The sequence below is a fragment of the Epargyreus clarus genome, unplaced genomic scaffold (genome assembly GCF_041222505.1).
Source record: "Epargyreus clarus isolate Ecla_fem2 unplaced genomic scaffold, WU_Ecla_fem_2.2 ptg000009l, whole genome shotgun sequence".
NCBI lineage: Eukaryota > Metazoa > Arthropoda > Insecta > Lepidoptera > Hesperiidae > Epargyreus > Epargyreus clarus.
The window spans coordinates 11,256,056-11,283,168 of NW_027332217.1; the positions used below are offsets into that span (position 1 = coordinate 11,256,056).

Consider the following 27,113-nt stretch of genomic DNA (forward strand, 5'->3'; position numbering starts at 1 on the left):
CGTAATAATTATATTTTTAATACTCACATAACTTTAAAAAATCAGTGCATAACTGGGATTGGAACCATGAACCCTTAGCATAAAGGACTGACAATCTACCAGGCTACCAGCATTCTCAACTCATGATAGTGTATAACCCTCTTTAGCAATTCACTGTACTACTCTGCACTGTGCTGTTTGCCGATAGTATCCGTCTTTCTCTAATCCAATAAATCAGAAAGGGATATAATAGTATCGAATCGATTTAATTACTGTCGTTGGTAGAGAATGGAAATACATATCGGACGCTTCGAGAAAATGAATATTTATGTGCGAAGTCTGTCAACTATAATTACTGAAGGGCTACATAACTCGGACTGTTCATTGTAATTGGTATTGATCTAATCAATACGTATAAATAAACTGGACGTCTTTGTGTCTGTCCGTAAATTACTAGCATCTTAGTTAGTGTGCTAGTAGTAAATTACGCATAAACATTAAAGATTCCTTGTGTTGTATAAAAATATATTTGAATTAAGAACCTCTTTTTTATTAAAGGTCGGTTAAAATCCCGAGAACAAGAACACATAAAACTTTTAAGTATTGTAGATGTATACCTGGTCGGGGAACGAACCCGAGAATCTGCGTATCAAACAATATGGTGGCCTTTGCGCACAATTGGTCAGTGATAAAAAACATTTTATTGGTGTCATATGGTTTCATGGTTTAATCTTACAACCCTTGAGAGGAGATATTATGAGTATGTTTGGACTGGGGAGGTACCGAAGCCACACCTATTTCTTGTTTATCCTTGTTTGGTACTTCAATCTCATGATTAAATCTGTCAGACCTTAGAAGTCGATTGTTAGAAATAGGCGTAACAAATATTGGTTTTGTCATAAATACTGCCCTTGTACATGTTAGTAACTAAGTTCGTCAGTGTCGGGTGGCTCTATTATAGCGATTCTATTACATACATGGGTATTTGATTGAAGCGCATCTGGTTGTAATCCAGACCGGGTTATTGTAACAGGAATTACTTGGGAGTTATCCGCAATATAATCCGGTCGTATCGTACAGTACAGTTCGAATGCCTACACGATAGTAGTTCAACTAATATTGTGCTGGCTCTGGCTTTTGCTTTTGGAATAATTCTGTTTTACCATGCTTTTATTAGCTTGACCTGTGTGTATGTATGTATGTAACGGAATCTCTGAACTCGATTTTATCCACATTGAACGGTCAGATTATTTCAAAAGTTTAAACAATTGTCAAGAACTGATGACAATACATGATTTTAATATAACTGTCTCCCATTCTCCTCATCAGGATCGTCAGAATTAACGATTTTCCTCGTGCGATTTTAGCGTGGTTTTCAGTTTTTGAAACTACTTATAATTTATTTTTAAACTTACTAATAGGATATTGGATTGGTCAGAATCTCGAGGTTTATTGCTGAACATAGGTCTCTCTTAATTAGCGTGCCTAGCACCAGCAGTAGTAGTTAAGCAGTGCCTAGTGGTTAAAAAACTCGGCATCTTGATCAAGTAGTCCGAGTTTCAAATCTCAGGTGTATGCAGCTCTGATTTTTCATACTTATGTATGAGAAAACACTTGCTTAAAAGGTGAAGGAAAACACCACGAAAAAACCTGCATACCTGAGACATCTTTAAAAAATGTTTTCAAGGGTATTTAAAGTCTAACAATTCGCACTTGGCTGAGAGGAGACCCGTGCCCAGTGGTGGGATAGTAATGGGTTCATGGTGAATTGACTTGATGTTTATTTGGGTTCTGAATCCAACATTTTCCCAATGTCTTCTTCAAGTAATTGGCCTACCAGGTCAGGTAAAGCGTAAGGAGTTACTTCTAGTTTTATACTACTACCTTATTATACATTTTTCATCAGAAGACTACACGGGTACACTTTCAGTCAAAGTACATAAAGTTATATTATTTTCAAATAATACTTCACTTCGTACGTACTTCAATCGTACTTTTAATCGGACTTCATATATTAGTTACCGTTCTGTAACATATTCTTATTGGCTATTATGTAACATACATAACTGTAACATACTCCTATTACTTATGAGCTACCGGCGATTAGTCATTAAAGTTAATAACTCGGATCCTCAGCAATGATTGATTAATTGTAGCAATTTATTCTGTTACTGCATAATGATCGGTAACTTAATAATTACGGCAGTCGAGTTGATGATACTTTATGACAGAAACATGCACCGGTTTGGAAAGCGGCATCATTTTTCAATAGCACTCAATTCGACCTGATTATTTTGTATGTTGTAGGATATTTTCGGTGTTTGTGAAATATTTTTGGTTGTTGAATTTCGGGTTTATTTTCAACACAAAATTTATGGTATCCTTTTATAATACGAGTAGGTAACAATTCTATCTAATGATGAATATATCAACATATTATATTTGAATATTTTATTTATTTCTTACAATGAATTTTAGTCATTTACAGTCAGTTATGTAGATTAATATGAAAGTGAAAGACTATGTGGGTAAATATAAACATTTCGTCCAATTTCCGTCACATAGCGAGTGGCGGAGCGGTTACCATACCGGTCTGACGCGCAAAGGGTCCCGGGTTCGATCCCTGGCCAGACAGATATTTAAATGATGAATTTAGATTTCTGTTTCTGGGCCTGGGTGTTTGTGTATTTGTCTATGTGTGTGCCCATGGTACCCACGACACAGAGAATCCTATCCTGTGGGGCTGTAAGTGTAGAAAGCGTTTATAGTTTGCTGCATAACATAGCTAGAACACAGCACTTTTATAATAATAATGGCGATGGTATCGTCGAAATACGTTGAGTTTCTACCACTTTTAATTTACGTTTTATTTTGTGTTTTAATAAACCTTTATATGTCCTTTGATCCAGGATTAAGAGACAAAAACATTTTAAAAGTTTTAAAACGTAGCAGCTCGGAAAATACATGTCCCTAATTTTGTAAAAGGGCCGCCATTGACCCGAAAAGTTTGTTATATAACTTTTCAAAAGCTCACAACATATTGACGAGAAAACTTTGCTGTTTGTAATACAGTTTATGTATTCTGAATTCTGTAGTTACAATATATTACTAATGTAGAATCTATGTTAATATTAATAAGCTGAAGAGATTGTTTGTTTCAATGTACCTACTAATCTCCAAAGGTTGACTTTGGGGATTACTAGGTCGTTAAACATGTTTTAGACCGAATTTTGAAAGGGATGAGGTTATTTATTAGTTTTTCGATTTTTTAACATACGAAATAGACGCTCTATAGACAGTTTACGTCGTGATAGAATGAGTATATGAGAATAATGTATTGACAAATTGGTAGTATCAAGCGTCGTCTTTTAATTTATTTATTATTTTCTTGTGATATCTGGGGATACGTGGAGATGGGATAGTAAAAAATAAGGGAATGTACTATGTATACCATTTTTATACAGGCATACCAATGTATAATAAAATGATGATAAAAAATCATTATTGTTTCATCATCATCAACCCATTACTGTCCCACTGCTGGGCACGGGTCTCCTCTCATAATGAGAAGAATGAGGCCATGGTCCACCGCGCTGGCTAATTGCGTATTGGTAGACTTCACATACCTTTGAGATTTTTTTTATAAATCTCTCATGTATGCAGGTTTCCTCACGATGTTTTCCTTCACCGTTTTAGCAAGTGATAATTAATTTCTAATACGCACATAATTTCGAAAAATCAGGGATTTGAACCTCGGACCCCTGGATCAAGAGGCCGACATTTATAACTACTAGGCTATCACTGCTTTTGTGCATTGTTGTGTATTGGTTATATAATATCAATGTACTTTAGTAATCTTATTAAAAGTGTTCTACTTCAGTTGGTTTATAAATTGTACTTCGTACCTAAATAAAGTTTTATTTATTGTGCCATGACACCTTGTTTTGCGAAGAATCCTTCAAAACAACTGTAAAGTTGATATACAAAAAGATAACTGAAAAATTCCCAGATGCGCGAAGCATAACTTAAGTGAAAAGTTTGACGTTACTCTGACAATCTCGAGGAAGTCACTTGTTTCACCTTCAGAGAAAGAGAGCACTGAGATTTATTTATTAATCAATTCTGTCCTATGATTGGACCTGCCTCTTAAAATATGAATCTATGTTTTTGTCCAATATAGAAATGGTACGCCAATGCAGGCCACCTGAAGGTGGTCACTGTCGCCAACAAACATTTGTGTGATTAGTCTGAAGTAGAATCGACAACTTAGTGAAATAGGCCTTAGACACATTGCTTCCCATGAGGACTTCCTTAATTTGCAACACTCCTTGTTAGTGATTCTGCCTTACCTCATTCTGATAATGCTTATAACAGCATTATCAGAATGAGGATAGAAGGAGATAGAAACGGGCATCGCGATCGTGGCTCTCCAAACAAAATACCTCGTTCGTTCTACCTTTCAACTATAATTATCATCAATTCATTAATTTTCTTCTCATAGGTGGTAAAAACTTACAATAGCAATGGAATGCCTAAGTCCTCATCGACTCATATCTTATTTCGTTTACTACTTCTTCCATTAACCTTAAGAAACAGTAGGAAATTCTTAACTTAAATACTTTGCATTTTTGTAGCGATATTTTATTTAATTTCAAAGTCCCTGCGTTAGTCGCTGACAGTTTGACGCGTGTTTGCGGGACAAAAAGAATGCAAGCTTTCCTGACAGTACCGTGCAGTTTGCACTTTGACTTGCTCTCGTGTTCTTTTTAACATGTCTCGAGCCTTTTGTTTCATGAGAAAAGATAGGAGAATGTCTGAGGCAAGCGGTCGGAATAATTATGGTGTCATTGTTTTCTTAAGTGAAGGGAAATGGGAAAAGTCCTGCAATGTTTGCGAAAATGGAACGACGCGCTGAAAAGGTTTTTTCCGCCTCATTTGGACCGGCTGGTTCGTTTCAACAACCTTCACATAATAAATTCATTGGTAATGTATTTTAGCTATTTATTTTCTGGTTGATAACCCACTGGAGGCAAATTATTTAAAAGAAGTCGTGTTAGTTTTGTAACAATCTAATTGGATACATAAACTCAAGTTAGCTTACTCATAGGCCAATGGTGATAGATCATGATGACATTTTGCAAATCTTAATATGCAACATCATTCATTAGCGTCACAAAATAGTAATAACCTTTAATCCATCCGTCACGTCACATTTATGATAAGATTACGTTTAGGAACAGCTAAAATATCAGACGAAATACCTAAGTACTCAAAATTATCGAGTACGACAGTAACATATGCAACAATTAAGAATCGAAGTTATCTAACAATGAACCACAAAATCATTCTGTCGTAGTCAATCGTAGTATCCGAGATGGGTTAAGCTAAACCTTTGACGTTCCGAGCATTTCCACTGTCCCATTTCCATTTCACGCGAGCCGTCCACTACAATAGCTGAAATGGTTTCAAACGCCTGTAATTTCGTCACTTTCCATCCTCGGAATCCAATAACGGCGATATGCAATCAAGCTCGGGGATATTTCATGCTCGAATATTAATGTTAGCGCTTTGGCTCATTCATCTATGTTGCCAAGGCATAAAGAAAGCGTTGTATGATTTTAGAGCGAATTAAGGAGACTAATTTGGAAGAAGTTTATTGAATTGGATTAGGACGTAGTTTTAGTGTCAACCTGTCGATTGAGATAAAATGTGGTTTGGGTTTAGAAATAATTGCTGTCCACCACACTGGCTAAGTATGGATTTGTAGACTTAGAACATTAACAAGGGCTTTCGGATACATACGTTATTTTCCAATATCATTCGACACGTTAATGGTTGTAATAATCAATTTACTCGTACTAATGCGCGTATAACTTCGAAAACTGTACGCAAACCATTTACGTAGGAGGCTAACATTCTTATTATCGGACTATAACTTTTTGATATTTATTAATTAGTACATTTCAGATTAAGAAATGGTATTTATGTACACACTTTAACACCATTGTACAACAATATTATGCCTTATTTTTTATTTTTTTATTACCTATAATATAGGAGTAGCAGACGAGCATGCAGTCCACCTGATGGTAAGTGGCTACTGCTGCCCATCGACATCCGTAATCAACCCCAGATAGGATTAAATATTCCTACCTGAGGTTGGCCACAGATACGCCGCTACCCCTGAGGACTAAGCTGGAACGCCTCGGAAAAGTCTCTCTCCCTTACCACACCCTTCAAACCGGAACACAGCAGCGCCTAACTCTGCTGTTATTAGGTAGAAATAGGTGCGGCGGTGGTGCCGCCGGAGTCGAACCACAAAGAGTTTTACCACCTTCAATTTTGTGAGGTTCTTTTTACTACTGCTTTTACACCAGATAATAATTAAAGGTAAATAAATAAAGTCATAAGGAACGTAGTAATGTAATGATTATTTACGCTCCGCGGTTACACGGATTATTAACGAACACGTTCAAATTATACTGGAACCGATTGAACTTAAATATTTATTTTATACGGCTTGAAACACATGGCATAATTTGTGGCTGAGCGAAGATTAACTATTTAACAGTTTATCTATTTTTAATGAAGGTACAGTGCTGTGAATGTTTTATACGTAATTTAGGCTAAGCTATACTTCTATTTGAGGAAGAAGTAATTATTATTATTTTACAAACACATTTTTGAAACTTAAATTCTATTTTGACTTTTTCTGTCTCTTCGTTTCTGGTTGCAATTCCTTATTTGTCCCATTGGTGGGCAGGATTAACAAAGCTCCAAGAATTAAGCTTTATCACGCTTATAAGGTCTATTACGCTGTTCTAATCCGGATTTGTATGAGTAAGCGTGTCAATATTGGAAATTGTATTTCGTGTAATTTTTTTTCAGTATCATATTGTACAATCGAATGTAGATAATATATATACATCATGTATCATGTATTATATCATGTTATTATGTTATCTTAATATTACATACGGATTATATAAGTTCAGATTAATATTTTAATAATACACGGGTAGTTTCGCCGTGTCCAACTCGGTTGAAATATTCGCAAAAATAAATGATTACCGCGTATCGTGTATACCCGTTACATTTTAAAATGTCTTAATACCGAGATAATATTACTCTAAAATTTACAGTAATAATTGAAAATTCCCACGAGTAATTAATCGATGTTCAAAAGTTAATTCCAACCTACTTTATTAAGGAGAAAATCAGTCTTCGTTAAGCAGACTCTACACCGCCCGAATCAGTAAATTCTCCATAAAGTAGACTGTACACCGTCCGTTTAGCACGCACTTCTGCCATTAGTCTGTCCGCATGTCATCTGTTATTGGCACCAGCACGCTAATTAGTGTCCTGACGGTCGGACGTCCTGAATATTGAGTGGGAACATGACGTTGATTTAGTGCTAATTCAACTAAGGACCGATCTCTGGTAATTTCATAAGGTATTCGGTTTTGCCTCAGGGGTAGATACATTTGGAATTGTATTATTTCTTGTAATTGTTGCAGATTGATAGCGTAAAATGGAATTGACAAATCGAATGTATGTAAACAATACATTGCACATTAAATTAATTACTTACATTAATACATTACACTAATATTGACATTATAAGTTTTTTTTGCGGCTTGTTTTCGTACCAGCGCTCCTAGCGGACTGTATTAGAACTGATTGGAAATGTACGAGAAATACGTAAACAAATACAAAAACAGTCTATATTGTAAAAACGTAAAAACTCATACTAAGGGTACAGGTACGTACAGAAAAAGTTTAGCAACATCGGTCGCGGTCGGGAGTTCAAATAGTCGTTAGCTTACACACGTGCTTCCTTGCTTATATCCTGCTACTGTTACGTTTGCGTACGTGAAATAATAAATTATTAAATATTGTCGAAGGCCCCATGCAGGTATGTAAACATCTTACACAGCTTGACTACTATCTACCTTCACTCATCCCTGCAGCGTGGGACGCTCCAGTCATCTTCCAGTCGTGAGGAGACACATGTGCCTATAGTCTGATTCATAATTAGGTGTCCAAAATGTAAACAAAGGTGTTGACCTGTCAAGAAAATACGTTAGAAATGGTAGTTTCTTATTTTTGTCGATATTAAAGTAATACAACAATAATAAAATAATAATCTAAATAAATTAAGATTAAGTCATATTTTTTAATATTTATATCACCTCAATTTCTTCCCATACAGTAATAATAATAAAAAACAAAGTTTATGGTAGAAAATTAAAATGTGATAATGGTAACACAATCGGAATCCAAGACATTTCTTGTGATTCGTAATTGTGATTCGTAATTGTGATTGAACTCGAATATTTTCTCGTTTACATAACGGGTTTGTTAAATTGTGTATATTTGTTAAATTGTGTATATTTGTTAAATTTCCGTTTTTTGTTGAGTTTGTTACAGTTATTATTCTTGTTAATTTTGACAGTGACATTTCTTTGTTTACCTTTTGGACACCTAATTATGAATCAGACTATAGGTAGTATATACGTACACCTGCATCAATTGTTGGAGTAATTATTATGTCGGACTTTGGTAATGGACTCCGTGCTTATTGATTATCTAAATGAGACGCGCTACCACAAACTAATCTGTTTAATACAATCCATTCGATGCGTTTGCATGTATACAAAGTTACTTACCACAAAAAATAAACAAATAATATGTTCGATACTTTCCTATAATATAAAGAAGGATGTTCTCATTAGGAAAGAAACATAAACTAAGTAATGCATTTGGTAATTAATCTATGAAATATAAATAGTGGCGGTCAGTGTTTCGATCGTAAAACATATTGAATGCAAGGAATCGGTAATAAGAAATGCCAGATAAATAATTATTGAATTGTAAAATCCTATGGGCAATAGGGTTGCCACATGTGAAATAAAGTGAATTATTAAAACAATGTTTACAGTATACACGAACGGAAAATTCACGTTTACATTTCAGATTACGTTTAAGTAATAATACGAAAATCGAGTAGGTAATAACAACATGAAAAGCTACGTTGAACATAAAGAATTAACTCCTTAAGAATATCATAGAACAAGCTTAGAAGATACATCGATATTTTTGTTGTTAACTTGAATTTTGCCATGAAAAATTATTAACTTTCATTAAATACACTCATGATATTGATATGATATGATAATTATAAATTATTAAAGTTAAAAATATTTATATATTAATTTATTTAATGATTAAGGTGCCAACCCTAATAATAACAGGTTATAAAAGGAACATTCATTACGTACAGTGGTTAAGCTACCAGTAGGTGGCGCTGGTACTAAATTCAATAATAGTATTGAACCATAAACCAATTTTATAATCTTTTGATTGAGCCATTAAATATTTATACACAAATGTTTAATGTATGTATAATTCAATTACATTTGAAATAGATAATTGTGTATCAGACATTGAATGTACATAGCTGAACATATTTTTATTGTATGACTTTGTTAGACTTGTATTGACAACGTGTTAAACGTGTATACTGTATATAGCGTACTGCGTGGCGCTTTTTAGGGTCCAAAACGGAACCCTATTACTAAGCCTCCGCTGTCCGTCTGTCACAGGACTCTATCTCGGGAATGTACAATAGTGGTCGCTATAAACCAAATAGACATTAGAAATATACCTACCTATTGCTAAAGAGTACTTTGTCATACTTATTTACTACTGACTAACTATTCTAACTAGTCGGCGCCCATATTAGACACGCTGTTTACATCGTTATCCAACTAAATATATTGAGCGCCGACTTCACAAATATGTACTACACCAACATTTATTTCAATTATTTTTTACTTTGTAGTGACATAGAAGTCGGTTGTATTTTTTGTTAAAAAAATTTTTGATTATGTGTACATCCTATATATTGTAATCTAAAAATTTACTAAATAAAGATTATGAATTATGAAATACATAAAAAATGTTGAAAATAACTGGGGATCCTCATGCCAGAAAAACGCTATTTGGTGGCACGGAACCTTTCATATGCGAGTTCGCCTTTCACTTGGCCAATTATAATAATTATTAGGGCTCCATATAGGTCTGCCACGGCACGCGCCTATCACGCTCTATGCTTGTACACGTATATAAACCCTCCGTGAGAACCTTATGTTCCTTTGTTATGTAAATAGGTTGTTACGTAAGTTGTCAAAACCTGTATGGGTAATAAGATGCGAACCCAAGCCTATTTAAAAACACGGAAATCCAAAAAAAGGTATTTATTTTATTAATATGTTTCTTTACGATTTTTATAATAAAGTAATTTGCGATTCTGTAATTTACCTTGGGTAAAACATGAATACTAATTATAACAATAAAAAGATGCGGTAAATGAAAAATACAGTAGCAAAAAAATGCATTTTAATTAACACCTATTATACTTGTTAACAATAATATTATTAATCACCAAAAGTATAAGGTACATCAGTGTTTTTATTCGGTTTGTTTTATAGCATAAGTATAATTAAGACTTCTTTTTCGGTATATTTGAGGTGTATGACTGCGACTGGCGACAATACAGTACCCTAAGTATGAGATTTACGTTTTTACAAAAATGACTGTTTTGTATTTGTTTACGTATTTCCCATACATTTTCAATCAGTTCTGATACAGTCCACTAGGGGCCCTGATTGGAAATGCATGGGCAAATACGAGTACGTAAACAAAAACAGTCATTTTGTAAAAACGTAAATACTCAAACTAACGGTACAGCTACGTATCGTGACGTGCGATTGACGCACTAACACTCGTTACTAATAAATTCAATCTTAACGAAATTGTATCTAACAAAATTCCAAATTTGCCAACTTTCCTACGCTATAATGGCCAAAATTGGCACTTGTGTAAGCAAAAATTAGTAAAAATTGATTATGATTATCGGGCGTAGGTAAACTTTCACGCGATTCTACCGATTCTCGAATGATCGCTTACTTGTAGTTACTAATTTGTTACAGATTTTTATTAATCTCTAAAATTTTGCAAAAAAATAATTGCTTAAACAAATATATTTAACATGTAATCCCGTACGCAATTCCCGTCTACAATCGTGTCGCACGCGGTCGTTAGTCGCTTACCTCAAAAGTAACCTTTGCTTTTATTTTACCATATTATTGTTAAACATATCAAATTTAATGCTATTTGTGATATTGACAATCCCCTTTTACTTATAAACTACCCTCGGGCTAAGAGACGGCACCGCTTTTTTAATTTCTATTTGTACTTCATAATCTAAGATAGCTCAAGTTTATCAACAGGCATTTTCTTGAGGAATATCTTGACGACTTCCACTAGCTTCTCAAATATCTGATTATTGATTGGTGCTCCGACTTCAGTGATCAGCTCCCTCCAGCTATGGTCGAACAAGTCGTGAATGGGTTTGGCTGAAAATGTGAAATCACATGTATAAAAATTAAGTATTGATTAATACTATTTAAATGATCCCAGATTTTGGTATAGTTTTCTCAGTGTTAGAGGACATGAAAGAATAGGTGTTTCTTGCGACGACTGCCATAGTATTTTTTATCGAACACTAGTTGACCTGGCAAACGTTGTGTTGCCATATAAATAAAAAAATGTTAAGGATGAACAACCCATACCACTTAGGGGTGTGAACAATAGATAGTAAGCCGATTCTCAAACCTACTAAATATGCATATAAAATTCGGTGAAAATCAGTAAAGCCATTTCGGAGGAGTACGGTAACTAACACTGTGACACGAGAATTTTATATATAAGATTTCAAAACCGCGTTCGAATGATCAAGCGGTAGAGATTCTGCAACACTGCGGATTCTACAAGGATCTCCAAATATGAATGGTTTTACCATTTTTAATAATTAATAAATCATTTAACTGATTTAAAAAGTTTTACTTACATCTGGTCTCGTCGCCACCGAAAAGATTTTTCAGATTGATACTGGCTTTCTCTAAGAGGTCGAACTTGTAGTCGTAACCAGTAATCTTCCAGTGTTTCTTGCCACCAGACTCTACTGTCTTCATTCTTAGCACTGCCTCAATTTTCACTTTGTCTGTAAAAAAATGACAACATTGTGGTATTGCTTTATATATGATCTATATATTAATCTGGTTAAGTGTGAATATTCACTTAAATGATATTAGGTTTTGACGTACACCTGAAGGTAAGTGGCTATTGCGACCCATGGATATTGGACATCTATAATCAATCTCAAATAAGAATTTATTACGTGGGGTCGACTACAAATGCGCTGGTATAACTGAGGACTAACCTGGTATGCCTCGGCAAAGTATGTCTCCCGTACCACATCCTACAAACCTGAATATAACAGCGCAAATCACTACTGTTATTTGGCAGAAATAGGCATGGCGATGATGCCGCCGAAGTAGAACGATAGAGGGTTCATTCACTTTTAATTTATTTCATTGATGTAAAGTTGAATACTGGTAATGTTCATGTCATGGTCATTCGAACCCTTGTCACTCTTCTTGAAGACTAATACATATTAGGCATTTGAATAAGTCTTAACACTTAAACCTACATTTGTTTTGATTTGATTGAACTGCATTTTAAGCACTTTCAAAGTATAAGTTGTGAATTGGAAACAAAGTGCAGATTAAATCATAACCCAGTTTAGATACCTTATATAAAAGTGAAGGTAGTTGGATACGCAACACCTAAAAATATACAGGTTTTTATCAAAAACTAAAAGGTAAATACGAGTAGAACGTCTTGCTATAACGGTCTGGTAGGTCATGTAAAAACAAACTCAATTATGTGGAGCACTCTAGTGGGATAAAATTTGACAACTTAATACCTAAGGATACAATAAAAGTCTAGTGTAATGTATTCGCCCTCTCATTTTGGGGTTCTGAAATTCTTGAGGGATCTCACTCATAAACATATTAAATTTTCAATATTGTGTGCTTATCAAAAGGTAAGAAACACATGTTTCAACATTGAACAAAAACATGTAATATGTACGAATATATGTACATATTCGTACATATTACATGCTTCAGAATTCTGAAAAGATACTCTCGTTGAAAGGTGTGTCAAATCTACTAATTTGTACTTGGCTAGGATTATGGAAATGTAACTTAATCCTTCTAAATATGTAAGGAGACGCCTGCCAATACTTGTGGGACAATAAAAGATAAATGATGATGATGTCAGATATATATAAGGTCATGACTATTTTCCACTAGGTAGATTGCATGTGCGTTAAACTTAAAATTATCAGTGATATCTGTCTATCAGTAAATATATATCAGTGGTTCTAGAGTAAAATAATGTCTTGACAAACGTACTTGCAATGATCGTGAAGTCGCCTTCACCTTCTGCAGTGATGAAGAGGAGTTTACCGTGCAGACTGTACTGTCCTTTTGAAACCAGGGGACATGTTAAAACCATCTTCATGCTCGATTTGTCCAGATCTCGGCTGTGAATTGGATAAAATATATCAAATTGGTAAAAAGTTTGATGAGGGCTGCTGCATGCATTGCTCAAATTGGTTATCGACGTTTACTGTATCAGCACCACCGTCAAACCTATTTATGCCTTATAACAGTAGTTTTAGGTTGCTGCCGTGTTCTAGTTTCAAGGTGGTGGCAAGGGAGTCGTAAGTAATTTTCCGGGGCGTTCCAAGTTAGTCCTCAAGCGTAGCAAAGCATCTTTGGCCCACCAAATTTTATGAAGAGTTTTTTAAGATGTCCATGGGCAACAGTAGCCACATACCATCAGGTAAACTGGATATACAGTAGTAGGGAGATATAATACTTCTATATTATATAAAAATAGGTGGATTTGAGGCTCTTGATGAGACTAACTAAGTTATCAAGTATTGTTGGTTATGAATATTATACGTACATTAGATCTTCGACTACGCAATTCTTGATTCCAGTCACTTGTATGTTCGTGAACCGAAGCTTGAGATCCTTGTCGTCAGCGTTTACATCTTTCAGGTTGAGCGGGTCTGACGACGGGATACCTAACTCTGGGACTCCTGCTACCATGTGTGGCATGGCGGCGATGGCGCTCGCCTTGTGGCACGGATGGTCATCAGGCTTGCATGCCTTGACGAATGATACTAGACGACACGAAGAGGATTCTTATTAGGATTTTTATAGTGGATTCTATCGTTACTGGAAAGGCTAAAAGACAAGTAAAGTGTGTCTTTTGCGCGTTAGAATTTTAGCCTTTCCAATGACCTTATGATAGAACTCCTGTCTAACGAAGGTTTAGATAGGAGTTCTAATGCCTTAAGTGATTAAACTAACCTATTTACGTATAGACGTCCATTAAATTAATTAAATTTATTATGAATTTTGGTACAAAGTAAAAATTTAAGATGAGGAAACGAGGATGAAATCTCGACAACTATATAGATCATCATAGATTTTTAGAGGTTCTCTTTAACAACTTTTACGGTTTTAGTTGCGCGGGAAAGAACTAACGCGCTACCTATTGTAACATGGCAGTTCTAATTCAAAAACTTTGTCAGGCATGCATAAATAATTTCAAAGTCTCAAAATATAAAAATGCTTACAGATCAAACAAATAACATTCATAAAGGGTAATAATATCACTGAAGTTTTTGTCGGAAAGCGTAACACCTGGATCTAGGGTTGCCACCTTTTTTTTCTACAGATAAAGTATATTGATTATTATAGGTAAGAAAAAAAAGTACATAGTTTCAAAATAAAGTACACTTTATTTTTCTCTATTAATATATTTTAAGTTAAGGGATGTCGCGCTGGCGAGTGACGACATCGATTCAGCACCAATCGATAAAAGTCGTTTAAAGAAAAAATACTTACGACTAAACTTTTAAATCAAATCATGCGAAATAAAAGTATTTTCGTGTACTTTATTGTTCTCATAAAGTATACAGTACAATTACCTGAAATAACGTACAATACTTTATTATAAAGTACGGGTGGCAACCCTACCTGTATCCCATTTCATTGATAGTTTTCCTATTTCGACTACGGCGAGGTATTTCACGCGTGCCGGTGAGATGTGTTAATGGAAATATGTACAATTGTACATATACCCGTGTGACAGGAAAAGGGCCCTAAGATTAGTAATGTAAATGAACTTTCTTTCGCCGTTTCGTTTTCCACGGCTAAACATATTGTAAAATATTTTTATGATAAGAAAGTATTCTTTGAATCGCTATGGTGAATAATAATCCCTGGTCTCTCCACGTTTTAAAATTAAATGTACCTAGAATTTAGTCATTATACTTATAAGGTTGTAATTTTTATTAAAATAAGTGCCAAATAAATAATTGAATTTGACATATATAGATTAAAGAAAGATTAAATGCTTACCCGCCGAGGCATCCGCAACAGCAAAATAAACCAAAACACAAACTACTAAACATTGTAATCTAAACATTTTGAAATAAGGACTCGACTCTAAAGATATGATATTACTATATAACAGTGATGCTGAGTACTGGTGGAATATTAATAATGTCCGTCATATATATAGTTCGGGCGAGGCAGTTCGCATTATTGCACGTGTTCTTTTTATGGCCCAAAACTACCTTATAAATTCATTCTGACCAATTAGAAGATGAATGCGAAGTAAGACTTGTACAAAGTTTTTAGGGATCCGCTCAAACAATGGAATTAGGTCTAATACATATTTAAATATGTATGGTAAGTATAATTAATGTTAATTAATAACATTTAAACTGATAAGATCGAGGGCGGCATAAAATAATCATATATTCTATAACAAACATTTGACCGCTTTTTATATATAAATATCGTAGCTGGATAAAAAAACTTAAAAAGTAAACATAACCCTTCCTGGTAGTCGGGCAAAAAGTAATATTATTTATTTGGCTAGATGTAATAAGTTTCAAAAACTCTACATATAATAGAAAGAATATTCATGGGTAGCAAGTGAATTCGATATAAAATCAGAACAGTGGAAGGGAATTGAAAGAAAGTATGTCATAGACCATAGTCTTAGTTATCCTGGAGACAGTCGTAGAGTATTGATTCAGTTTGAAGTAGAAAGTAGTTCAAGCTTAGATGGATTCAGTACACAAATTGTGCGCCATTTAATGAAATGGCGCACCTAAACACTAAATGTAGTGTTTAGGTTTTGACCGCATTTACGTAGAAGGTGCATCAAATAACACAGTTGAATGATGTCTCCTGCCTATTGATATATTTATGAGTTTTTTGGCGTCGGTGTGACTGGGTTTTGTATGATAGCCAGCCAGCTGTATTTTGGGAGATGACGCGGATGAATTAGAGATCATCAGCCTTTTGAGGTCGAATGTTGGTTGTAGGTCTCCTCTGTTGGAGCTACTCCATCTGGTACTCTGATTGTGGTCTGTACTGTCTTCTTTAAGTCATCGGTCCATCTTGTTGAGGTTTCACTTGTACTTGTTTCGCATAACCAGGTTACCACATGACCACTCCAGTCTTCATCGGCCATGGGTCCTCTAAGAGTTGTAACCGTCCCATAGCCAGAGCTCACTTATTCTGAGAGATACATCGGTAAACTTAGGTCGTCTACGGATTTCATCGTTGCGAATTATGTCTCATAGCTAAATATTGAGCTCTTTCCATAGCACGCTGAGCTACTCTGACCTTTTAATAAGGCCTACAGTAAAGGACCATGTTCCAGCGTCATAGGTCGTCGTAGGTAGCATCGTAGGAATGAGTCAATAGTTATCATTATTTAAATATTAACGCGATTTTTATTATTTGCTAGTATTTCACTAGAAATAAAGATGTTACTATTTTTGTGTGGCAGTATTTCTGTCTCGCTTGGATAATTCGCTGTGTTCTGCATGTTATAATTTATATCTGGGTTACGGAACAATGCTGTTTTCTTGGGAACTATTTCGGTCCAAACAGACAAAGTTGTTGGTAAGTAAACTTTGTTAATTATTTACGTGTTTCGGTGTTGCTCTACAGTTTTTATTTCTTTGCTTAAACATGGATTGTGTTTTATTCTGGATACTTTTTATTTGATAATTAATATAATTAGTATCAGGCGTCACATAATCTTGACTTCATGGTTTTTATTTGACTGACCATGGCATTTATTTTTTTGAGAATGTCAATGACCTGTTCTACAATCTAAGCCTAGGTATTTGCCGGTGGATTTAATCCAGAACAGACAGTGTTTTTTTGCCATTTCACTACGGAACTCCAAAATGTGTTCATTATACAAAGACTGTATTTTTTCAATCAATGACTGTATTTTTTAAGATGTTATCGTATTTGACCTTGTAACTTTAAGTAAATAACATTGGACTGCACCCGAGATATGCGTGCATCTTGCAACGTAACTTCTGGCTCAATTATATGCGGCGATAAAATAAACTGGTTTTTATATACAAATGTAACAGATATCTTTATCAATTCCATATAGGATTTTCACATATGAGGTCGACCATAGATGCGCCGGTACCCCTAAGGACTAAGCTGGAACGGAAAAGTATGTCTCCCTTACTACACCCTTCAAACAAGAACACAGCAGTGCATAGCACTGCCGTTAATAGGCTGAAAATGGGGTGACGTGGTGCCGCCGGAGTTGAACCGAAAAGAGTTCTACTACCTTAAAATTAGAACTTAATTATAAGTTCCCATAATAGTGAAGAAAAGATCATGGGGAAATATATATTGCGATACAGAGTTTTCTAAAAAAAGTTCTTAAAGACGTTTAAAGCCGATTCGCACTAATCCGGTGTGGTGGACCAGTGGAGTGAGTCTAAGCTTAATGGGTTGACACTATTTAAACATTTCCAGAATGAGGTCGAGGGACACACTAAAATAGTGAACTATTTATAAAGAGTAATGGCTCTCCCACTTGTGGGCAGAATTTTTGCCAACAGAGGGACGTACAAAAGTCCCTTCGTAAGCCGAAGAAAGACGTACGAAGTTCCAGTAATCCTTGGACGATTACGGGAATTTAAGAAGGGGTACTTTTCTTATGTTAAATTTATATTTAACAGTCTTATCAATTACACACCTGGCCGTTAATAAGTTATAATGAGTTTTAATTTTTCTTGATATTGTTAACATGAATTTAAAACAGTTTGTGAATTTGTAAGGATTATTTTTTTATCGCGCGGAGAGGTTGCATAGAAAACTTCTAGAATAGTCTAAAATATACAGAGGTACTAATTAATAAGAAAATCTTTGTGCTTCTACAAAAACTGTATACAGATAATGTTAGGTAATAGCCTGTTCATTGTTATATAGTGTCCTCAGCGCTGTACTTATTTCAGTTACTTCTACTGTTTGAAAGCAACATTCGCCTTGTTGAAACTCGGCCCCTAAATCGTGTGATCCGAGGTTCAAACCCCATACATGATAAATACGTAATACTATTCTTTATTTATGTAATATGATAGCGGACTACGTAATTTTTTCGAGATTCTGTTGACACAATGTAAAAATAAAACGAGAGAATTATTAAAAAAAGATATCCGACTGCTTAAAAATATAGCTTATGGTAATTAGCTGCCTTAATTTAAACTATCGATACAATCCCGCTATACATCTGCACTTCATAATTATGTTGAAATCCGTTTGGGCTGCAGGACGCAGAATGAAACATGCTTAGGTAAATACAAATATACGCCAAAAACATTTCCCCTGTGGAATAAAAACAAAATAAATTTGAAAAATATATAATAAATACATAAACTGTTTTCCGTACTAGCACAAAAAGTTTGTTTTATTTTGATAGCAACTATTTTGTGTATTCACTGATTTATAAAAGTTACTTATTTTTTACACGTGGATCTTAAACATAATTTTAAACGAAAATCTCGAATCAACTCAAAGAAAGTCCAATTTATTTTGGTTTTTGAGTTTAAACGAGTGAAGAATATCAGTTGGATTATAAGAAAATGTTAATAATATTTCCCATTGACAACAATACAGTAATTCGTCCATAATGCTGGACAAGACAACTTAAGTGCAATATGTTTTTGTCCATTTAGTATTTTAATATATAGTGAAATTAAATATTTTAATATATAGTAATAGTAAAATTGTTTCTTTAACTATTTATTTACGTATTATAATACATTTATTTATTTTGATTGCTAGATAGCGACAACAAAGTAATTAAAAGTATTTTAAAGCCTGTTTAATTTATTATTTTTGTACTTTTTATCAGGTTAATATTGTAAATAGCTTAAATAAATAAATATAAAAAAATTGAAAATAGGTTATTTCTTTTAATATAAATTGTTTTTGCCAGGACACGCGAATATAACTAGTTATGATTGAAATATGAAGTAATAATTAAAAATAAATTTAATTCTTCAAAATATTGTAACTAATGTATCCTTGACTTTATTATCCACATAGTTACATCATTAAAATCACGCTGTGTTTAAATATTGTGTTTTTTTTTCAATTACGGACTTGTTTGTATGGTTCACTTCGAACCAGTTTTGTTTTTGTGGTAAACATTCGTTAGAGTTACATCTGATAAAAGAAGTATAAATGTATAATTTTTTAAAAAAACGAAGAAAATAAAGTAATAGTTTTATTCAATTCATTTTATGTAAGTAGCAAAAGTCGTGCAACATTTTTCGGTTCGACTGCGGTACTGCATCAACTATTTCTGCCTTATACAAGCAGCGCTATGTTCGTTTAAGTCCTAGTAGTAAGGGAGGTTGTAGGTGGTAGAACCCTTTGTGGTTCGATTCAGGCGGCCCCACCGCCACACCTATTTCTGCCTCATAACAGCAGTGTTAAACGCTGCTGTGTTCTGGTTTGAAGGGTGTGGTAAGGGATACATACTTTTCCGAGGCGTTCCAGCTTAGTTTTCAGGAGTAGCGGCACATTTGTGACCGACCTCAGGTGGGAATATCTAATCCTATCTGGGTTTGATTACAGATGTCCATGGGCGGCTGTATTCACTAACCATTAAATGGACTGCATGCTCGTCTGCTACTCCTATATTATATTTAAAAAAACCATAGTCCTCTAAGTAGCAAGAGTAACAATGTATCTATAGCCGATGTCAGGTAGTGACTATAAGTGTAGTAGTTCCTTTGGAGTCGAACCAAAAAGTTCTACTTCTTTAAACAACTTTCATATATTATCTCATCATCTAAAGCGCTACAGCCACGCGTGGGCCGTGGCCTGGTCCAGAATATTTCTCCAGCCTGGTCTATTCTTGGCTCTCTTTTTCCACTTCGTCACGCCCAGAGTCTTCAGGTCCTGTTCAACTCCATCTAGCCACCTGAGTTTTCCACGATTTCTTCGGCCATCTGGTTTACCATTTAGTAGACGTTTGGCTACTCTCGTTTCACCCATTCTTTCAACATATCCTGCCCATCGTAGGCGTACAACTTTAAAAACCTTGATAACGTTAGGCTCATCATACATATGGTAGACCTCGTGGTTATATCGAGTTCGCCAAACCCCATTTTCTTGCACTGCACCGAAAACATACATACAATAAGCCCACATTTACATGCCCTAAGAATTTATAAAAAGTTCTCAAACTTCTTAAAAGTGTGTGAAAAGCAAACCACACTTGGTCATAGTTTAATTTGATGAAACAGTTACTACGCTAGGCTCCTATCGATTACACTTAAGTTGAAACATGGTACATGCACTCTGTAACTTAGTGGAAGTGTTTCAAACTGGATGTGGGATTTTGCATGTGGGCGGGCGGCACGTTCCTACGACTCGGAGTTTCATTAGTTTGGGCGGCTGAGTGGCGTTGATTTGTACGGGATCGATGTTACTAGGTACGAAAGAATATATTATTATTATTATTGAGTAAAATTCAACAACGTAAAGTTTTCATTGTTCTTCGCTCTTAAGAGGATGAGTTAAAAAACCTTGTTAATTATTTCGTATCTTATTTTTATTATTTTTGGTCCTCCAAGCCGGATTGGTGCGCATTTCAATTCAGTCAGTCAATTTAGGCATTAGTATCTAAACCTATTTTACCATAATATTTACATTACATAATGATATACAAGTAGATTATCTCCATATTATGATATCATATGCATAGGGATGAACTCTATTAATTTGATTTACATAATACATAATATACTGATGGGATAGTTATTCTATAATGGATAATAATGCTATTCCATCATCTGATCCATTGAGGCTCAATAGGCGTGCAGTGATGAATATATATTGGGTCATTATGCTTAATATTATGGCGCTTTGTGTATAATGGTTATATATTTCATATTGATTTAAATAATATACCTAATTTATATTAGTTGCGTGTTAAACGAGTAAAGAATTCGGAAAATGTCTACAGAGAGAAGATTTTACCACGTTCTTGTAGACGGCTTGGATTTTTATTAAAACCAATAGCAATAAGTAACGTGGTATTATCGACTCTATATAAATATGTCGCTTGTAGCCATAGTCTAAGTTCGACCGTAATTAAACGCAAAACTAAACTTAATACTCGTACATTTTAAACTTATTAAAGACATAAATTAGTTTCCAAGAATACATTTCTGTGATCAGTTTCAGGTAAAGCTTATGTTCTGTATGGAGGTGATTGCAAACACCTGCAAGTGGTCACTGCCACCCACGGACATCCATTGGTGACAGTGACCACTTACCATCAGGTAGACTGCATGCTCATTTGGTACTTCAGTCTTACAAAATAATGACCGTTTTTTTGTTTTCAAGGGGGAAACCTTTAAAAGGTAACCGGCGACGTGGGAGCGACGCCGGGTTATGTGGGATATTTACCGCAATAAAACCCCCCGGTGGCCGTCCTCAGCGCTTGGAAGAGAACTCCGGGATCTCCGATGGAACATAACCGGAGTCCTCCGAGCGCGATGCCCCGGTCGGGCTCTGCCCTGAGGGAAGCAGTTTACTCTCTTACCGCACACCTGGTGTTTACGATGGCATGCCGCCGTCCTTCCCGGGGTTGCTTGCCGGATGGTTCGAGCTCCCACTCTTGCCGCCCGCAACCCCGGAGGCCCCCTTTTAGTTGCCTCTTACGACAGGCAGTGGATACCGTAGCCCTATTCTAGTCGGAACTACAGGGACAGACTACAAAATATTGACCTAATGACCTATTCTAGCCGGAACTACAGGGACAGACTACAAAATATTCACCTAATAAATAAAGGCATTTTTTTATATGTCCGTCTCAGTGGATTTGAAAGGGCGAAGCTTTTACGTCCCTACTTTGACTGATCGATTTCTTGATAGATAAGTGAAAACCTGATGGATGGGATGGGACGACTGTAGCTACTGTTACTGGTATCTTTTATACGAAAAGTTGCAATGTTTCATGGGTTAGAGAAAAAAACATATGAAAATGTTTTTGTAAGGCGGTATACGTATTTAGTTTGACTGGGGAGGTTACCAACGCCATACGAGTATGATTTCCTAATTGTCCGCGAGCTTCAATGGAAGAGTTAAAGAGAATAATAGACTTTTGAATGTAGTACTGTATACAAGTGTAACAGAAGTAGTAACAGAGAAAAGTGGCGATTATTTCTTAAAGAGTTCTTCTTTTGATTGTGATTCTGGTTTACTAAAATTTCAGTACTGATCAGATAAATAATGAAATGATTAAATGAGAATGTCATGAAAAACAGTTTTGTGTTGGATCTCTTGTACGGCAGATATCTTAACAATGAATTTAGATAACTATTCTGGGTAGTTATACGATATACGATATACATATAGAAATTAAATAACATATTCGGAGCCTCGTATACGAACTCGAGTACCAGGCGGACATAAAATCGAAGTGAAAATACCTCTTACATATTTTATACGTCAGAGATGTAAGAGTCTGGTTGGAAATATCATCTATCTTCGAGCACCAACTGCATCTGCTATTTCATACAAAATTTAACGGCTCCGTTCAAAGCGTCGATTCCTAACGGCGAAGTTCGTCCAGTTAATCTAAGAGTTAGATACGAGTAGTTCGTCTTTGAAGCTAGGACGAATTAATTACTATATTTGTAAAGCAACGTTTGGGCAACATATTTTGTAACTCAATTTTTATTATAATCTTATACAGGGTGAATTTTTCAAACGGGCCTTCAGGGCCAAATCCGAAACTATAAGGATTAGCGAAAAATGCTGAAAGGAGTTACGAGGCCGATTTTGATAAAAACTAAAACTGCATAATTAGTTTTTTAAAATACTTTTTTCCTTAGCCGGGAATCGAACGAGTTCATTTTGAAAAAAAATACACCCTCTATATTATTCAACTATCTGATATTGTTGCTTATAAGGATCAAAATCTGGGAAGTAATGGTAAATGACAAACTAAAGGAAAAGCCTCAATTTTAAGAAAATCCATATTTCTTCATATTAATTTGGCAGTTAAGTTCCCGCCATTCATCAATTTAAACATTTCGCGTATTAACAATTTAATTCTTTAATCGCTAATCCTTATAGTTTCGGATTTGGCCCTGAAGGCCCGTTTTAAAAATTCACCCTGTATATAAAATTCTCGTGTCACAATGTTAGTTACCGTACTCCTCCGAAACGGCTTTACCGATTTTCGCCAAATTTTATATGCATATTCAGTAGGTTTGAGAATCGGCTACTATCTATTTTTCATACCCCTTATTGATAAGGGTTGGTCACCCTTAATATTTTTATACATATTTATATGGCAACACAACGTTTGCCGGGTCAGCTAGTTATTATATATATTTTTTACACTATGCCGTGCGTAGACTTCTGAAATCAACTACATATTTGGACTCTACCTACTTGAAGTTGTTCGAAATGCGTTGCTACTTCTGAAAAATATTTTGAAATGCCTTATGCAAGTGTAAACTAACTTATCACAGACGTCAAACCAAGCCACATTAGCTTTGATATTGGCATATTCATATAGAGGTGCCAGTTGCCAGTGGAGTCGAAGAATAAATGGCGTAAAAAGCGAAAAAAATCTAATTCGTCTACGGTGTATAACTTGGTATTCTACGAAAGGATTATTTCGTATCCCTGCTTGTGCTCTAATATATTAATAATAAAAAGCTTACTTCTTAAATTATTATGTACCTACTAGTTTACGATGGTTTTTTTGACGAAACATTGAGTAGTGACTGTATCACAAGAGATCGGTCATAATTGCCTACAATACATTTACAACTTACCTGATAAGATATATACATAAAGTTATAAACAGATTCCAAGCTACTGCATCTTTAACAAAATATACATGTTACAAGAAAGAAAGTAATATACAAATCTTTATAACATACATACGATGCGAGAACATTTCCCGCAAATAGCTAAAGAAAACAAATTTTCTGCACTCAGTTGGTTCCCTAAAAGAGTTTCTGTATCAAATAAACGTGAAAAGACTCGTAATATTATTCGCATTCTAAGCTCACCTAGAAGAAAACTCGACTAAAATTGGAAGTTTGCAAGAATACATGCTCTTTTGTAGTCATATTCAAGTAATATGAAAACAGCTGTTGAGTTTTATAATGCGCGGAGGCTGCAAGCAGACACGCGACTCTGTTTACGTTATTCTCGTTGAAATTGAATGCAGTGGCGCACCGCTCAGCGAGATAGGGCTGCCAGTTCAAATTTGCTATATACCATTTTTTTATATATTTTGTATAACTACTGAATCTGATTTCAATCACATTGTAAATATATGCCAACTGCGAATATTAGTAAGTTTGTCTATTTGATCTTTAATTACTTAATAGCGGAAGAACATATTTGTTTTTTAAATAGAATATTGTGTATTGTTTTATTCCTAAGAAATATTACCTACGTCGTACCTATTTCCGTAGTCTAGTTATGTCAACGAAATTGTCAATTAAACAATAAAAATCACAAATGATTAGAATCTGAGAATCAGAGAAACAATTAATAATAAAACTGTCAACACTCCTGACTTCCCGTACAAGAGCTGAAGCTTACCTTGACCAAGAATTGTGTTTAGCTATTCAGTAAGATAATGTAGCCATTCCTTACAATTCATCCACCTTCAAGTACGATTTATATGAAGTTTTTTATAGATATTCTATATTATTGACAACTAACAACCCTATGATTTATGACTGCGACATGACAGGTTGAACATTTTTATATTGTAACGTGTTTTTTAAGACTGGCATTTATGATATGAGAGCTTATGAAAGTTATAAAATATGTTTATTGTCGAATAAAACACAAAAGTTTAAATACTTTTTAGGTTGATGATAGAAGTTATGTTGTAAATGATTCAATGTCTGAAATCAATATAAACGGAAATAATTAAAATTTAGCTTACTTTGGGATCAAACAACTTATTTATTGTATTAATTATTATGACTTATAAATCTAATGAAAATATTGACGTGGTAAAATCCTTTGTGGTTCGATTCGACGACCACGGAAAAAGGGAGTCTGCCTTTTAAAGAAAAACATAATTAGTATATTATCCCGTTTACTATATAATTATACTTTCAGCTTCTAAATAAATAGTTCCTGAGCTATCATATATTTTTTAATCCAAACGCGTGGCATCCCTAATTCAGAGGAGCGATGCGACAGGCTCAGCATAGTGCTGTGATTTTTATTTCGTTTATCGTTCAAATTATTTCTAAGCTACGATCGGAAATAGAATTCAGAACGTGTGAAATAACTATTTTCGTGTTTCGTTTGTGAATAAACATTTAAATGGAATCAAACTGGCGTTGGTTTCGTCCACTTTGGTGTTTATCATTTCAACACATGATTTAAAATCGTTTTAGGTGTATATTCGGACTTTCTGTGTAATGGGTGCAATAGACACACACAAAGATGAGTATACAAACATCGAGACCCAGAACATATGTATCTCGAGGTACCCTTTGCCGTTACCCTTTTTAGTTCGTCTCCAAAGCACCACTGCCACATCTTTTTCTGCCTAATAACAGCAGTGTTAAGCGTTACTGTGTTACGAAGGGTGCGGTAAGGAATACATACTCGTATTTATCTAAGGCGTTCTAACTTAGCCCTCCGCCGTGACCGGGGCCTCACGGCGGAGGCGTAGTAGAATAGGGCCTCCCCATCTCTTGCCGTGGCTGCCGTAAGAGGCGGCTAAGGGAGCCATAAGTGCAGACCATCAATGTGCAACATATATACATATGTATGTAAATATATTTAATTATAGAATTTTATCTATTAGTAAAATTGATAAATGTATCGATCGGGCCATGTGAAGGCGCAATCGTATCAAATCGCGGTGCGCCGACACATGGACCATTAATATATATTCCTTTGCTTCCTATTTATCATCCTTATATTTATTTATTTCTCTTTGTGGGGTTGTGTAGTAGTTACTGTTGCATAAGTGTTCAGATCGAGACATGTGGAATCGTGCCCTATCAAATCGCGGTGCGACGACACATGCCTCTTAATTCGTCATACGCGGGATCTGACACATGCAGTTTGTAGGACTAACACCAGAATACATAAGTCATAAGTCAAAGTCATAATTATTTATTTGCATTAATGTGGTTAGTAGGTTGTACAGAGTTAGAGAGTTTCTCACATTTGCCATATTTGGCGTGCAAAATACATTTTTATAGTGTTAGTAGGTACAGCATTGTTTAATTTATGTCAATTATGTCATTACATTAATAGAATAAAATTATGATTAGGGCATAGATTCTTTCAGAGTATAGAAACATTTTTCAAGGAGGCACTCGTGCAATTGTTTATTAAATTTATTTATACGTATAGCCTTTTATCGGAATACATTATATAATATTTTCTTATTAAGTTTTTGCTACGTTTTTTCTCGCAGTGCGTTTAACGGAGTTGCAAATAAACATCTTTTTATCATAATCATTAAGATCATAATATTTTCCTTGTAAATAAATATGTATAATAATTCATATTACATGTAAGGAAATAATGATAAAATCAGAGAGTTATATTCGTTGAAGGTCAATTTAATTAGTAACTTACGTAACTTAATGAGTTTTGTGGTAAATGATAAAAATCGAGCTATTCTTAGCATGTAACATTTATAGTGAGCAATTTTTCATAAAAAATATGTCTGAGGTGTCACATGTTGGACACCCGATTGGAACAAAGTTCCTTTCGTTTTGAAATATGTAAGTATTATAGGAGGTATAATTAAATAAATTAACTATATTTAGCAGTTTAATG

The 27,113-nt window shown here is 34.8% G+C and overlaps 1 protein-coding gene across 1 annotated transcript; it reads right to left on the reverse strand.

Moving 5' to 3' along the window:
* Positions 1 to 10,315: 10,315 nt before the first annotated feature.
* Positions 10,316 to 15,481, reverse strand: LOC140744994 (uncharacterized). Its single transcript, XM_073076733.1, has 5 exons — positions 15,330 to 15,481; positions 13,864 to 14,083; positions 13,305 to 13,435; positions 11,894 to 12,046; positions 10,316 to 11,399 (listed from the first exon to the last, which is right to left on the reverse strand). Exons 1-5 carry the CDS (start codon positions 15,394 to 15,396, stop codon positions 11,248 to 11,250), a joined length of 723 nt encoding a protein of 240 aa, XP_072932834.1. The 5' UTR covers positions 15,397 to 15,481; the 3' UTR covers positions 10,316 to 11,247.
* Positions 15,482 to 27,113: the final 11,632 nt, after the last annotated feature.